Source organism: Dissoconium aciculare (assembly GCF_010015565.1).
Source record: "Dissoconium aciculare CBS 342.82 unplaced genomic scaffold K489scaffold_14, whole genome shotgun sequence".
Lineage (NCBI taxonomy): Eukaryota > Fungi > Ascomycota > Dothideomycetes > Mycosphaerellales > Dissoconiaceae > Dissoconium > Dissoconium aciculare.
Genome location: NW_022984964.1, coordinates 166818 through 182638, shown reverse-complemented (window position 1 = coordinate 182638; position 15821 = coordinate 166818). Strand labels below are relative to the sequence as shown.

The 15821-nt window shown below is 51.1% G+C and overlaps 6 protein-coding genes across 6 annotated transcripts; 2 read left to right on the top strand and 4 right to left on the bottom strand.

The window, feature by feature from the left end:
- The first annotated feature begins 436 nt into the window (after positions 1-436).
- K489DRAFT_384010 (FMN-linked oxidoreductase) lies at positions 437-2411 on the top strand. Its single transcript, XM_033605753.1, has 2 exons — positions 437-1355; positions 1420-2411. Exons 1-2 carry the CDS (start codon positions 691-693, stop codon positions 2240-2242), a joined length of 1488 nt encoding a protein of 495 aa, XP_033456145.1. The 5' UTR covers positions 437-690; the 3' UTR covers positions 2243-2411.
- Positions 2412-2498: 87 nt separating this feature from the next.
- Positions 2499-5669, bottom strand: K489DRAFT_413032 (uncharacterized protein; the record flags this gene model as incomplete). The annotated part of the gene is made up of 1 exon (XM_033607998.1): positions 2499-5669. The coding sequence occupies one exon, from the start codon at positions 5667-5669 to the stop codon at positions 2499-2501; it is 3171 nt and encodes a 1056-aa protein (XP_033456144.1).
- An 856-nt stretch (positions 5670-6525) lies between these two features.
- On the bottom strand, positions 6526-8201 carry K489DRAFT_384008 (phosphoribosylaminoimidazolesuccinocarboxamide synthase). The gene is made up of 4 exons (XM_033605752.1): positions 7817-8201; positions 7216-7659; positions 6955-7131; positions 6526-6894 (listed from the first exon to the last, which is right to left on the bottom strand). The coding sequence occupies exons 1-4, from the start codon at positions 7979-7981 to the stop codon at positions 6757-6759; spliced, it is 924 nt and encodes a 307-aa protein (XP_033456143.1). The 5' UTR covers positions 7982-8201; the 3' UTR covers positions 6526-6756.
- K489DRAFT_384004 (uncharacterized protein) lies at positions 8116-11088 on the bottom strand. Its single transcript, XM_033605751.1, has 9 exons — positions 10037-11088; positions 9748-9980; positions 9570-9693; positions 9278-9521; positions 9041-9225; positions 8750-8973; positions 8523-8676; positions 8254-8461; positions 8116-8183 (listed from the first exon to the last, which is right to left on the bottom strand). The coding sequence occupies exons 1-8, from the start codon at positions 11001-11003 to the stop codon at positions 8310-8312; spliced, it is 2283 nt and encodes a 760-aa protein (XP_033456142.1). The 5' UTR covers positions 11004-11088; the 3' UTR covers positions 8116-8183; positions 8254-8309.
- A 298-nt stretch (positions 11089-11386) lies between these two features.
- Positions 11387-13534, top strand: K489DRAFT_373572 (DNase I-like protein; the record flags this gene model as incomplete). The annotated part of the gene is made up of 3 exons (XM_033603433.1): positions 11387-11403; positions 11453-12979; positions 13042-13534. The coding sequence occupies 3 exons, from the start codon at positions 11387-11389 to the stop codon at positions 13532-13534; spliced, it is 2037 nt and encodes a 678-aa protein (XP_033456141.1).
- A 933-nt stretch (positions 13535-14467) lies between these two features.
- K489DRAFT_74302 (uncharacterized protein) lies at positions 14468-15447 on the bottom strand. Its single transcript, XM_033608888.1, has 3 exons — positions 15338-15447; positions 15087-15276; positions 14468-15033 (listed from the first exon to the last, which is right to left on the bottom strand). The coding sequence occupies exons 2-3, from the start codon at positions 15271-15273 to the stop codon at positions 14519-14521; spliced, it is 702 nt and encodes a 233-aa protein (XP_033456140.1). The 5' UTR covers positions 15274-15276; positions 15338-15447; the 3' UTR covers positions 14468-14518.
- Positions 15448-15821: the final 374 nt, after the last annotated feature.

The following is a 15821-nucleotide window of genomic DNA, read 5'->3' as shown; positions in this document are numbered from 1 at the left end:
CTTTGCTCTTGGTTAATCACCGGTAATGCTGAAATGACGCGATGAGAATATGAAGATTATGGTTGATTGCCCGTGGAACATTTGGGCACCTTTCACTCTGTTTACTCACACGCAAACAGGCACGGATTGATGTTCCTTGGCGACTTTTTTTCCTCATTGTACGAATACCCATTCGTTTATGCTATGAGCGCTCTCATGGACTGTAGTTTTGGATGTCGTTGTGTCAGCCAGTGGAAAATCTATATTACGTAAGTATTGTTGCGGGACGAATGCGGAAAGGCTTGGACTACTGAACGCCCTTATCTCCGCCGGCTCTTACTCGATGCCGACGATGTCAAATAATCCCATCGGAGAAGTATTATCCGAAACCTTAATCAGTTGAGAGATTTGAGATATAGATTTGCTTGCATCTCCAGCTTTTGCCAGGCAGCGCCGTCGCGCTCTAGAACTCGACGGCTTATCTATGTCCATCCAACGCGGGCGAAACTTCAATTTTGGCTTGCGGGCGAGATGGTTCGCACTATCGTCGCCTCTGATGTATCTGTCTCCTAGTGCGCGGCGAATGGCGCCGTCGTGTTGATCTGTAGGCATTATGCCGGTAGCCGTCATAGTTGCGATGGTTCCAATCAAGAACTTCATCGCAGGCGATTGCTCTCTTCCTTCTGCAGACTTGCACATCGAGACATCAAGATGAAGGACGCAGGGACTTCAGGCGCGTTCGCCTCTGCGGAAAAGCAGACCAACGGCAGCAATACTCAAGATGTGCAAAATGGCCATCGTGCGATCGATCTGATCGCACAGCCTTTGACATTACCATGCGGTCTCACACTACCCAACCGCCTCGTGAAATGTCCCATGCAAGAGACCCTCGCGCAGCCCCCAAACTTCGACCCTCCGATCGACTCCTTCAAGAACCTCTACAAGAAATGGTCCGAGTCGCAATACGGTCTGATCATCACAGGTCAAGTCCAAGTCGACATCCGCTTCCTCTCCATCGCAGGAGATGTCTGCGTGCACGAAGGCAGCCTCGAGCCCGCGATTCTGGCGAAATGGAAGGAATGGGCTCAGATCGCGCAGGCGAACGGCACGCCTTGTATTGTGCAGATTGCACATCCCGGTAGGATGAGTCCCGCCGGAGCAGGTAATCGACCGAGGGATATGCCGCCTTTGTGTCCGAGCAGCGTGCCGGTGAAGGCCGGTGATACCTGGCTTGACAAGCTCGCTGTGGATAAGGTGTTGGGAACACCGAAGGCTATGACTATCGAGGAGATTGATGATGCGGTAGAGAGTTTTCTACGAGGGGCGGTGGTTGCGCGCGATGCGGGATTTGCAGGATGTCAATTACACGGTGCCCAGTGAGTTGAGCGATTCCCCCATTTCCTTGCCGAGAGATTATTTCTTTCTGACGGCTTGCTCCAGCGGTTTCCTTCTCTCACAATTCCTTTCGCCTCACACAAATCGAAGAATCGACGACTACGGAGGAACCCCCGAAAAGCGAATGACACTCCTAAAGCGACTAGTGAAAGAGATTCGCGATAAGTGCCCGCCACCATACTGCCTCGCCGTCAAACTCAACAGCGCCGACTACATGGCCGTCGGCGGCCTCCAAGAAGACGAAGCGCTCGAACAGGTCCGGTGGCTCACGACCTGCGGAATGATCGACTTCATCGAACTCTCCGGTGGCAACGCCGAAACCGCCACGTCCAAGCTCCACACCACATTTGGCGCCAGATCCATCTCCAAAGCCCCGCAAATGAGAGAAAGCACGCGCATCCGAGAGGGTTTCTTCACCTCATTTGCCGAGAAAGTTCAGAACCTGCACTCTCCGATTCCAATCCAACTCTCTGGAGGTTTCCGCTCACGGACCGGCATGGCCGACGCCCTGGACTCGGGCGTATGCGCTCTGATCGGTCTCGGCCGCGCCGCCGTATTAGAGCCCGAACTCCCGCGAAAGGTTCTGCTCAATCCGGACATTGGAGATGATACCGCTTTGGCAATGTCGCATATCATCCGCGGGCAGTGGTTTAGCAAATTGATTCCAGCGAAAATCATCGGTGGGGGATTGCCGATTCAGTTCTTTTATTATAATATGCGGAGGTTAGGGGCCGGGTTGAAAAGTGCGCCGGACGCGAGCTTGCCGTTTGTTTTCTTTGCTGGATTGGTTGGTGGGATTGTGCAGTCTGTGGGAAGGATTCTGGGAAGGCTTGTTTCGACGAGGGCGGCGGCGGAAGGTCGGTCGTAGGGGTCAAGGAGTCAGATGACGGTAAGCCTTAGATGAGGCGATCATGAATTTGTTTCGAGAGATGTAGGTGGATTATACAGAGTTCAATCTTACGGCGGACTTTCAAGTTCACTTAATTCCCTAGCAGGTAGGAGCTGACAGAGAAGGAGCTTTCGATGCCGTAAACGAGAAATAATTCACAATCAGACCATTGATTGCAAACCACGGCTGCTTCATCTCGATCATACGCAAATCTTCACTTGTTTTCCCTTTCATCTCACCTCCCATTGCCAAGCCTGCTCACACCTCTGACAAACACCGGCGACGGCAACGACGAAGGAGGAACATACGACCTCCCTGACCCAGTACTTCCAGTAGAGAAACCTCCTCCACCACTCGTGCTTGAATATCGACTATCCCTCCCGACTCTCGCCGGCGGCTTCCCCCATTCATGAATATCCCAAAAGCTCTCGTTGCCCTTGGGACCGCGATTGATGGCCCATTCGGGAACACGGTGGATCGATGATGGAGACAGAGGTGCTGAGTAGGATATGGGAGTTGTAGCGGGTTGCTGCGGAAGCGGTGCTGTGGAGTACGATTGCAGAGAAGAATCGACGGGCGAGAAAGGCGAGGCGGCTGTCCAGTGATTGTTGCTCGGACGGGTAGATTTCCAAGGACACCAGTAGTCCGCGCCAGCATGTGCCGAGGGCGGAGCGTAGGCTTCGAGGTTCTCGAAGACAGGGATGAGGATGCGCGTGAGAGGTTCGTTGAACGAGACCGGAGCGTCGGGTGATTTGGCCTGTTGATCACTTGGACGATTGGGAAGGGGAGAGCCTGTGTCGGTGGGAGACATCTTTATAGGTTTCTTCATTGAGCTTGGCGATGAAATCCGATGGGCAGCTTTGATGCGTTGATAAAAGTCTTCCTGGCGTTGAAACTTTTGGTCGCCTTCCCACCAGCTCCGCAAACGGTCATCGTACGATCGTACAGCGGACGAGTCGTGCGTGATGAAAGAGGATTTGGCTTCCAGAGACGGCACACTAGCGAGTTGGTGGCGAGCAAAGGGTATACCGGTATGGTCTGCGGACGCTGAAGATGCAGCTTGCGTTCTCCAAATTGATGATAACCCGTGAACAGGGTTGACTCCACGCGGATTATCATCTTCGGGAAAGCTGATGCCTCGCAAATCAAAGGTGCGAGCCGGGAGTGCGCGGCGATAGCCCGAGCCTTGTGTCGGCAATTGTGTATATGTCTCTTGACCGTGCGGGTTAAAATGCAGGCGTTGACCGCCGAACGTAGCGTCTCGATATCCATGCACATTCACCACTTTAGCGGTCAAGTCTAGAGGCGGAGCCGTTGCGGTAGAGGGCGCGAATGCCGGAGAAAAGTTGACAGCATGCTCACCTGCTACTGCTGGGCCGTCACGTGTGTTGATCAAGTCAGGGCGATGAGCCCCGAGAGTTTTTGGAAGCATGAATCCACTCCCAGGTGACGCCATTCGGCGATGGACAGAGAAGCCTGCCGAAGATCCAAAAACCTCTGCAGCGGGATCCCAGGATGTCGTTGCATTTGACCTATAAGGATCATGGAGTACAGTTCGGAATGGCGTCTTGGCTGGTGTGTCCTGACTACCTGTTGGCTTCTCCGTAGGCGTAATCTTAGTGAGAGATGTAACGCCTCCACTGCGCCCTTTTGCACTTTCCTCGAGACGTATCAATTGACCCCGCAAGGCGCCACGTACCTTGGCATCCGGCATTATCACAGACGGTTTATGTTGTGGTTCGGATCTTTTCTCGTCGTTGAATGGAGTTGGATGAGAGGCTTCGTTTCCCAATGAGTCAAGCTTCAAACTCTCGAAGAACGCCGCTGCAGGCGAAGATTTGGAGATGGTCGGCTTGGCTGGTGCCAGGCCTAAGTTGAAGAATCCTGGAGTAGTACGAAAGTCTTCGTTTTGCGGAAGGTTATCAGAAGCGAACCACTTCTCTCGCCCAGTAATGTTTTGGGAATTCTGTAAAGCATTGTCTGTTCTCGAAGTCTGAGCATTGAGAGACACCAAAGGAGGCACAGAGTTCGTTCGAAGAAAAAGGGGTGCTAGGTTGTGACTGCTGGCACCAATGTGAGCGATTGCAGGTCCGTCTGATCTAGCATCCGAGGGATGCAGTGAATCAGCAAAGCTCTTGATGGCATGCAGCGCGTTGTTTCGCGTAGTCGTGGGAGACCCAACAGAACGTAGATCACCAAACACTCCTTTGGTTTGACTAGGAACGAACTGCGCAAATGGGTCTTCTCTGGAAGACCGTTGCATCAGGGCTTTCCAGTCACTGCTATCAGTATGTTGCGAAACATCGCGAGATGCCTCAACTTCACTAACAGGCTCTGGCAGTAGTGCTTTGATGTCAGCTGTTCCGAACGGACCGCCAAGTAGCTCTGCCTCTTTCTGACGCGCAACAGCACGAAAGTAGGCAAGGCTGTTTTGGCGTCGCATTTGACTTGCAGTCTCGCCTTTGAGACGACACGTTGCTAATTGCCCTTCGATTCGTTTGCGAATGTTGCTGAATTGTCCAACATTTTCCCATTGCGTGCGTGACCCGCTCCAGATATGCGCCGACACATCACCGTTTGGATGTTGTATGAATTGCAATTGACCGCTCGATCGACCCAAATTTGAAGCGAGGAAAGAAGGTATGGGCAAGGGAGTACCGAACACAGCGAGGATCTTCTGCGGTGCAAGGTGACCTTCCACTGTCGCAGCTTTCGGTGGTGCGGCCACAGGATTGGTGTTGTTGACCGAGAGCGTTCGACGCGAACGGCGGCTGAGATAAACCTGGAATCCGTCATCTGGTTGCGGTCCGGCCGCATCATTGTGATCATCTTGTTTGCTGAGGCTCGTCACACGGGACGCTGTTGAGAGTGAACGGGAGAGCTCCGTGACTTGAGTTTGTGATTGGCTATCGTTGTTGACAGAGCGGTCTGGCGGTGCAGGGAGTTTCGTATCCGCCTCTTGACTGCCACTCAGGCGGCTTGAGGTATCGATAGATAGGTTCGGGTTCCTGCTCATCTTAACCTTGCTGTTCGAGTCTGAGCGCTGTCGCTCCATCGGAGCAGACACCAGAGCAGCTTCCGCCTGACGAATACGCTCATTCTGACGTTGCAATCTCGCTTCGGCCAATGATGCCAGAGAAGCAGCGGAATCGGTTGCTGCATCGGCCATGTCAAGCGGTTGTTGTCGAAATTGGTCATGAGTGGATTCCGTAGTGTCAGGCCCCTGCTCCAACTCGTCTGAAGATATTGATGCGTCACGACTCAAGTCACTACGCTGGCTCAGGCGCGTGGGCGATCGACTCCCGTCTTGTTGGAGTGGAGGTGTGCCCACAGGAAGACGACTTTGGTGTAACTTCTTGGCGATTGTTGTTGAATGAACTCGTGATCGACGGCGCGGGCGAGGCATTTGAAGAAGACTATCAGTCGTGGCAAAGAGTCTTGTGTGTTTGCTTATCTTTGTTGGCGGCGAAAGCCTGATGAGTTTGGCTTGATTGCCGATGAAAGGTGGTTCGATGTGTATGCGGCAAACAGCAAAGGTAGAGGAAGATTTAGCCAGTGGTCGACGAGAGTGAATGGAGCTGAGAGAGCAGTGAAAGGAGGAAGTCACCTCCCACAGCTATCATGAATGCCGAACAAATCGTCATGCTTGCTCGAACACTTCGCCTACCGCGATGGAATTGTGCCTGCACACAAACAACGCCATATCCGCCCACCTGCATGTTTGCTATACTACACTTGGGCCATTCACTCCATCGCCGCCATCGATCTCGTCGAAAATGATGATTGCCAACTCGCCCTTCGCAGATTCTCGCCTGCCAGCTACGTACATCCTCCCTCGATAGATCTTCGCGCCATAGTCAGCACCTTTAATGAATCTGACAAAACGCGGGTCGTCCACAGCTAATTAGTGAGTCGGCCACGCGATATCCGTCATGAGACGGGCAAAGACATCCATTCGCACTTCACAATTAGCAACAGCAAGTACAAACACTTCACAAATGGCCAATGTCGAATGGGAATGCACCTGCCAGGGCGTTCAGAAGTAACACATCGATCAAGGCCGCAAAAGAGCACTCTGCTCGGGAAGTCATACGTCGGCGATGTAATACTTGATAAATGCGCTTATGCGCGATGAAGCATGGAAAGCGTCGTCGTTTGTTCATGACAAAATCGAAATGCGATGGGCACCTGGCAGAAGGAGTGCTTAGGGTTGCAATGAGTTCCAACCTTGAAGTTCCTTTTCGTTAGGGTCAACATCACGCTCTTCAAAAAAGGGACACATGCTAAATCAGAAGACCTTCTACGTCGTTGACAGAGATTTCATGCATACGGTCAAACTGTAAGGCAGTGCCTCGTATTCGGAATCTCACGTTGGAAACGGGACCAATTTGCCGGTGGACATGAACAATTCGGGAACGTTTCGTGTGAACATCTCACGATGTCAAAGCTGCCGAAATGGGTCACAGAGTCACAGCTCTCCAAGATTCCCTATTTCATTGCCCCCAAGCGTTTCCGGTCAGCTTCTCGTACGCCTCCTGATATTTCCTCGCCGTCTCACGGACCACTTCCTCGGGAATTGTCACGCCCGTGCGCTTGTTGTTTGTCTTGGTGAGATAGTCGCGGAGGTATTGCTGAGAAGAACAAGAACGTCAGCATGATTCCCGCATTTCTCGGATGCGTCTTCGACATACCTTGTCATAGCTGTCCTGTCCTTTTCCAACCTCGTACTTGTCTGCGGGCCAGAACCGACTGCTGTCTGGCGTGAGGACCTCGTCCACGAGGATGATCTCGCCGGTAGTCTTGTCGATGCCGAATTCAAGCTTGGTATCGGCAATGATGATGCCGCGAGGCAGAGCGTAGTCGTGTGCCTTGATCGGTTTGTCAACACATGACCGACAGATAGGGGAATTCCTGACCAGACCGGATCGACCTCGTCTCAAGTGTAAACTCACCATCTTGTAAATCTCCAACGAGACTTGCTCGATTTTCTTGGCAACCTCCTCGCCAACGATCTCAATAGCTTTCGCCTTGGAAATGTTCTCATCATGTTCACCCTGTTCGGCCTTGGTGCTAGGCGTCCAGATCGCGCCGCCTTCAAACCGTTGACTCTCCTGCATTCCAGCAGGGACCTGCATACCGTGGACTGTGCCAGATTTCCGGTACTCGCTCCAAGCGGAGCCAGTAATGTAGCCTCGGACGATGGACTCGAGAGGGATGAGATCATGGCGACGTACCAGCATGCTTCGTCGTGAGAGTGTCGACTGCAGGTCCGCGGGAGTGTCTCGTGGAAGGGACATGGAGATGAGATGCGTTCTGAGCGAAGTGTACTTGGATTGAATAAGCTGGAACCAGTGCGCGGAGAGCTGGGTCAGGAGAGCGCCTTTGGAGGGAATGCCCTGTTGTGGAAGACATGGTCAACCTGGGAAAGCTTATCGACTAAAGCACGGCATCTAGATCTTGTGAAGAAGTGGACATCACAACATCGTTCCAATGAAGTCCAGGACAAGGATACACTTTTCAACCTGCTTCGGCAACGCCAGCTTCCCTACTTACATTCTCCATAATATAATCATAAGCCGAAATGCGATCTGTCGCAACGAAGAGAAGTGAGTCCTGATCGATTTGGAAAATCTCTCGCACTTTGCCGCTTGCAATCTTCTTCCAACCAGTGGATTGCGAGATGTCCAGCTTGGTCAGAGGCTCTGATGCTTGTGCCATGTTGTTTAATGGTGATCTTGAAAGAAAAGCTCGGTCTTAGTGCTGTTCAGTGCCGGATTTCGAATGACGGCGCCGCGATGGGACCAGTTGCTGTGATTAATCTAGCAGATCGACCTGATCACAGTGCTGTGATACCTGTTGAAATTTGGAAATACGAAGCTGAACCATGAGTCGTCACCATTGTGTTGATGTCGAGCTGAAGCTGTCGTGATGACTCAGCAGTGACGAAATTTTATAGCTTCCCTCAGGGTTGCCAATGTAACTCCACATACAGTGAGGCTGGCGTGACGTTGTCCTTCAGGGCTGCGACGAGCCTATGCATCAAGCATCAAGCATCGTCGCGCTCTTTATTTTGCATTAATTGATTGTACATCTCATCGGCTTGAGCAGTTGAAGTATCGTCACCGAGAACTCTGGCAAGTCGACCCTTCATCGCGAGACAATCGAGCATGCCCCAAAAGTCCTCCAACTCGGCAAAGGCTGTAAATCACTGTCAGGTCGGCTATACATAAACCGAGTTAGCTGACGAAATTTGACGTACCTTCTCGACCACGCTCGATATATCCTTGCGCAACTCGCAGGCATTGTTTCCGCTCGCTCGAGTTTTGTGGATGTGAATGAGAAATGCCGACGTATGCCTCACCTATCGTGACAAAAAGCTTGGCACGCAAGTCGAGATCATCGGACTGCAAAACCTAAATCAGGGAAGTCAACGTCTGCTATGCGGTATTGCTCATGATCTCGAAGCAACGTTTTGTACTATCGTACCTTTGGGAGTGCCGCTTCGCACAATTCTTTGGCGGCTTCATACTCGGTCTGGTCGAGCAAAATGACGACTATTCCGTGGACAACCTTGAACAGGATAGGCAAAAGGAAGTGCCGCTCAGCAATGGATGCTGTGCGTAGAGCAAGAGTAAATCCTTTGCTCGCGTGTCCGCTCTTGGCGTAAATGCGGATCTTCAAGTCGTGCAAAAGCAGACGTTCTGCCACGTCTAGAAACGTATGAAATGTCAGCAAAAAGCTAACGACCCGAAAAAATATCAAACGTCTGCCACTCACCAGATCCAGCGTCTTCAACTTCCTTGAGGCGCTTCGTGACCAGCTGCATGGCAACCTCGAGTTCGTTGATGCGAATGTGGAAGTCGATTTCGAGAAGATTGACCTGAAATATCATTTCTGGATCACCAAATTCTCTGAGTGGACGAAGCTGGAACAAGTAGTCTCGTGCAGACTCCCGATTATCCCTAGAAGCGGATTAGCAATTTGGGCGATTGTTCGTAAAAAGAGACAATGTACCGGTGGAGACTTCGTCTGAGCTGCACAAGCATCGCTGCCCCGAGAATATATTGCTCCAACTTGAGGACTCCTCTAGTCATGGGAAACAAATCGCTGAGGATATTCAGGGCCCGAGTGAAGTTTCCCATAAGCGAAAGAGAGTGTATCAAGCGACAAGTCGAGTAGACGAAATCTTTGACTGGCGCACGCGCTTTGTGAACGGTGTTTGAGACTTCATAGGTCCGGCGTGCGAGATGATTTTGTCCTGCATTTCATTAGTATCAATCGTGACAACGCTCAGCCAGCGACCTACCCATGCGCTCGAAGCTCGCGCCTTGTAACACAGCCGTGGCCAATCCCATGTTCAATACGTCGTGCTGCATGTTAACATAACGAGCCTGCAAGAGATGCTCTTGTGAGCGCCCGATACCAACACCCTGCGGAACCCATCAGTAACGTCGCGTGGTAAAATGGTCAGAGTGAGAACCCACGGTGCACATCTCAAGGCTTGCTTCCTGAAGCAAAGTTCCACTGAGTAGATTCCAATTCCTGGAGTCCTTGGCCTTTTGCTTCAGGAAGGCCATCTCGTCGTGTTCGTTCCCGCTTCCACCAAGGACACTGGACACATTACCATACGACGAACCCCTGTTAGGATGAGCGTGTCGCAGGTAGAGTAGCCATGAAAGGGCGAAATTCAAGCAAGCCGTGTCTTGATTCTCTCGCGCTACCTCACATTAGCGAATGTATGAGAGGCAGTATTTGAGCTCGTCATTGACCAACCTGTAGCTATACATTCATTCATCGCATCGATACTCTCACTCCAACACTCGAAATCCGCGTGCAGGACGCTCAAATGTAAAAGTGCATATTGGTAGAAGACTCTCATCGTGTCTGATCCGGTCCGCGCGGCGAGAGAGTAGTCGAAGTATTGGTGGAGGCTTTCCAGCGCCATAGTATACTGACCAGCTCGCCAATTCTCGAAGAAGGCCATGAAGTATTGTAATGGCTGTGAGCCCGGTTCACACTGTTCACGTATCCATGTCTGCAAGCGGCTCCTTACGTCCGTGGGCACGCGCGTACCGAGCTTTTGCAATTGATGAACTGCAAAGCCGAGTAGATTCTCCGTATCCAGCGCACTTACACAGGCGTGCTCGTTGATATCAGCATCTCGCATGCGGCGCAGAGTGGCAGAGTTCTCCCATGGTGACTTATCGTTCTCTAAAGCCATCGCTGCATGTGGGTTTCTACCTGCCCAATCATCGTATGAAGGTGCCCGATAATCGACAAACACGTTCCACAGGTTTTGCACGTCTGCGAATGGAAGTCGCGTGTACTCTACATAACAACGACGCACGAATTGTCCAAGCGGAGAAGCTGGCGTCAGTCGTCTACCCTCAGTCGTGATGCCAGAAGTACTCGCAACACTCGCACGAAGTGTTGTGAATAGTTCGTTGAGTGCATCAATGCCGTTTATCGCCCACAAAAATTGCAGGAGCACGTCGTTCACACTTCGGCCGGGAACCTCAGATGCCCATTGATGCAACTTTGCGGTAAAGGTAGACAGACAGGACTGTGCTATTGCGATGTGTTCGATGTCATCAATGTCGTCTCCCTCAGGGCTCGTCACTACATGCTGAGCGATGAAATCCAGCACGTCAAGGCTTGATTCTGAAGATGTTTGTCTTGATTGATATATGTGAATCAGCGCCAGTAAGCAGACGCGAGCTGGAGTCAAATAGCGTGGCATCTTGCTTGATCACAACCATCCCGCTGAACTGGCAATTCTTCAGCTCGCAGAACACGGTAATGATTTCAATGAAGAGCGTATTTCATCTGCAGCACATCATGCCGCGCGATATTAACACGCCGACACGTGTTGGCGCGGTGGCATCGGCGAAGTCTCCGCCGTGAACTTTCGGCCATGACCTCATGTCTTGCACGTCACCTGGGGGCGCTTTCACAAAACGCGTCACACGAGCAGCAATTACATTTCACAGCACTTGCGCACCTTGCCATTGGAACTTGCTGGCGGCATGTGTTGACACATAATTACGAGCGTATATTGAGCTCGATGGCTCTGCAGCACTGGCGAATGTGTAGTGCTTGTTGCAGCCTCAACATTCCTCCAAGATGAGGCTCACAACATGGTCAGTACGGTTTGATCAACTCATAAGGATGTCTTCTGACTAATTGTAGGAATGTCAATGGCATCCGCAATCCTTTCTCATATCCACCATGGAATACCACTGCTCGCACATTCCCGGCCATGTTTGACATACTCGCCAGCGACATCATAGTCATGCAGGAGCTCAAAATACAGCGCAAAGACCTCCGCGATGACATGGTATTGCTTGACGGATGGGACTGTTTCTTCAGTCTACCGAAACATAAGAAGGGATATTCTGGCGTGGGCATCTATACTCGAATTGCAACATGCGCGCCAATTCGTGCAGAAGAGGGACTTCTAGGCGTGTTGCCTTCTGCATCAGGCGTCGCATTCAGAGACTTAGAAGAGCAAAATAGCATCGGAGGATATCCCAGTGAAAAGCAAATCATGGAAATAGGAGTCGACCCTCTTGCGCTCGATGCGGAAGGACGCTGTGTGGTTTTGGAGTTTCCAGCATTCGTACTTTTTGGTGTATACTCACCTGCGAACAGCAATGGTCTACGAGATGATTTTCGATACGGCTTCATCAACGCATTAGACTGTCGAATACGTAATCTGATCCGTCAGGGGAAGAACGTTGTTCTGGTCGGTGACCTCAATGTCTCTCGGAACGAAATGGACACGGCTTCGGCTGCGGAGGATCTGCGCCGAGAAGGCCTAACCCATGAAGATTACGTCTCGACGCCGAACCGACGCATTTTCAACCAGCTATTGATCGGCGGCGACGTCGTAGGTCAGCGAGATGAAGGACGAGAAGAAGGCGTTTTATGGGATACGACACGTGCATTTCATCCTGACAGGCGCGGCATGTATACTCATTGGGAGCAAAAGATCAACGCGCGGCCTGGAAACTTTGGCAGCCGGATCGACTTTGTCCTCGTCTGTAGCGCCATGCAATCTTGGATCAAGGATGCGAACATTCAGGAGGGTCTGCTCGGTTCAGACCACTGTCCTGTTTACGCAGATTTTCACGAAAGCGTCCAGCACAATGGTCAAGAAGTGGAGATGTTGGACATCATGAGCAAGCCGGGTACATTTGTTGGTGGCAAGCGTAAGCAAGAATGGAAAATCACTAACTCTCCGGCCTTTTCCGCAAAGCGTATGCCAGAGTTCGACAAACGACGAAGCATCAAATCAATGTTTGCTGCACCCGCCATCAAGAAGTCCGAGAGCTCACAACAGAAGAACGAGGCCGCGCTGCATGCCACTTTCATGGCAGACACAGAAGAGCGTTCCTTATATAATCCGGAAGTCTTCGAAGTCACAGGCAGTCAGAGCGTGGCGACGCAGAGCACTCCGTCTCCGGTTAAGCGCAAGCTTTCGGTTCCATCCAAAGAGAAACCTGCGAAGCGACCCAAACCCGACATGTCAACTTCGTCAAACAAGGGTCAGCAGAGCCTCAAGGGGTTCTTTCAATCCAAGTCTAAGACATCGTCTGATGCGACGATCGAGGAGCCTCGGTCACCAGCAATGAATTCCGCTTTTGCTGCACCACCAAAAAACGACCAACATACTGGTGAGGATAAGACCATACTTGAACCAGATGCACATGAGACGTGAGCCACCTAGTCAGCCGACAGTCCTCCTGATCAGAATGTTTGCTAATATGAGCCTGCAGAACAAACATGAGCCATTCACATCAGGACTCTCAGCAAATCTCTCCCACAACACCTACCTCCTCAAGAACTTTCTCACAACCGACCAAACACCCTCCGGACTCAGCTGTCTCCAAATGTACCACATCTCCTCCTCCCTCTACGCTAGCCTCTCCTCCCTCGCCATCATCCTCCAACCTCCCCTCCCGCCTCCACACCTCCGCGAAATGGACCCAACTCTTCTCCAAACCCTCAGCACCTCTCTGCGCCGTACACAAAGAACCCTGCAAAATCCTGCTCACCAAAAAGAAAGGCACGAATCAAGGTCGAAGTTTCTGGATGTGCGCCAGGCCAATTGGACCCAGCGGGAAAGAGGAGAAGGAAGGTGGGGAGAACGGGGAGTGGAGATGTGGAACGTTTATTTGGTGTAGTGATTGGAGGGGAGCTGGTGCTGGAGGCAGTGGGAGAACGGGCGCTGAGGATGATAATGGTGGTGAGGACGGAGCTGATGAGTGAGGCTGAGTTCTTGTATAGCAGGTTCTAATGCTGTAAATTATGATTTCATGAATCTACGACTGCACTGTGTGGCGAGTGCCGCGCAATTCATGCTGGCATCGGACCGCGCGCATATTCTGCACAAGCTTTGGGGCAGGCAATAGGCGGGCGTCGTTCCTTCTTCTGATGGGCTCACACAATGCGAGATCTGTGTTGAAAATCAGAAGAAGAATGCGCATGCTGGAATACCTCAAATTTACTGCAAGAATTTCACCTCACTCCAGGCACGACATGCGACGAAAGAACATTTGCTCAACGACGTGACTGCATTTAATTGCACTCGTTGCGGAGAAAGGATCATTAAAGTACATCCCTGGTGAATATGACGACTGCCAGCGCTGCTCAGCGTTGTGAACGAAATAAGGATACAAACAGGGTATCGATGTGAATACGTAATCAAATCCAACCTGGGGCAAAAGTCGCACCCGGCGCGGTCATAGTGGTGATCGTGAGATGATGGGGTTGAAACAGAGAGAGAAGCACCCACGGCGAAGGCTACCAGCTCCTGGCCGTCGGCTCGCGGTGATGGTTGGTGAAGAATGTTGCGACGTGTATTGTGCTGGATTTGTTGTGACGTGTATGGTGTGGTTCGTGTCGATGTTCGCGAGACATGAGAGGAGACTTCGGACGGCGGGAAAGCTAGTGATGATCGAATTGTGCGAATGCTGGAAATTGGACGCTCCGTCCGCTGGCTCGGCCATGAGCGGTCGCTTGGTGAGAACGCTAAAGGTCAACGGGGAGAATTCTACATGTTGCAGTCCTCCGCCTCACCATAAGTTCGAGTTGAAGGATCATACGGGTAGTACTTCGGTCAGCGAATCTCCTCTCGATTTGAAATATTGATCAAGTAATCATGTGCGCCAAAGTTCTGTTGGCAGGACTGAGGTCAAAAGTAGCGTGAATGCTCAAACCAGGATCGACTGCGAGCAAACCTCACTGAAGAAGTCATGAAGAATTCCAAGTTAGTCGCTGGTCAAAATCATTTGGCACCGAAGACCAAAAGTCATCTGCCGGCGTCAAGAATACTTGACCAAGCTCGGCGTTATGTAGGTAGCTGACGTCTTGGAGGTTCGCGTTGTAGTAGTACGTGTTGACTGCATATTGCTGCTCCGCACCTCGAAAGATCTCGAAGTCATCAATGGGCATCTTGAAGTCCGGGTGGACTTGCGTCTCTTCATGCTTAGGAGGTTCCTCGCTTTGTGCGTTGTAATCAGCTATTATATGAGAGGTGCCAATGAGAGAAGACTGCCCTTCCTGTGAGGAAGTGAAAGCACGAGCGGTGGACGAAATCTCTCGATTTACTTGTGTGCTTGCTGTTCTCCGATTCGTCGGTCTGCGTGGAGTGTAACGGTATTGAGGATGATCGAGCCTATGTTGACGGGCTTCTGCTGAGGCTCTCTTTTTGTACGCGTCTCGTACAGCTGGGGTAAGACTGTGCCACTTCTCTGCAATAATCTTGGCTGGAAGTATATTAGCATAATGTCGAATGTTCTTTCATTCTAGGGAAACAAACAAATTTTCGAGGTTTGCATGCCAGGGTTTTTTGCTGCTACAGAGGCATGTACTTCCTGTCGAAATATCATGAAGGAATTCTTGGGACGCGGAATCTTTTTTACAGAGCTTTCAGCGATTGAGGCTCTGGGAGAGATGATGGCGGCACAGTCCTGGTCATCGATAACACAATCAATGCCAAGATTCATTTTCTGTCTAATGGTTAGGTCAGTACTTCGTTTGCATTATGGATGGTGATAGACCGGAACTTACTGCATATGACCTTCAATGACACTCTTGATTACGCTCTTTGGGAACGTGGAGAGAAGATCAGCAGAGAATTGCACTCGTTGTGATGATGATCCGCTTTTTAGTGACGCCGAGATATTATCACAATGCCCGACAAGCTCTAACAGCAGATCGCTGTTAAACTGATCGTCTCGTACCATGGAATTTGCCATACTGAGGTGCGGTGTAGCAATACTTCGTGCGGCTCTGCTTAGGAGTGTGTACTCTGTGATAAGTGAGAGGTTTCGGGCGGACAAAACAGGAGTGAGATCTTGTTGTCGCGATGATGCTGCAGCAGGAATCGAGAAAATGCTTGAGGGCAATGAAGAAAGTTTCAAAAGCAGGTATCAATGTGTTCCTTTGGAGGGCGAAAGGGAGATGCGGTGTTATTTGTACGGCAAAGAGATGTTCAGGTGACATTCCTGTAGCAAATGGCGATGGTTGTAAAGAAGAAAGAATGAGCGAACAA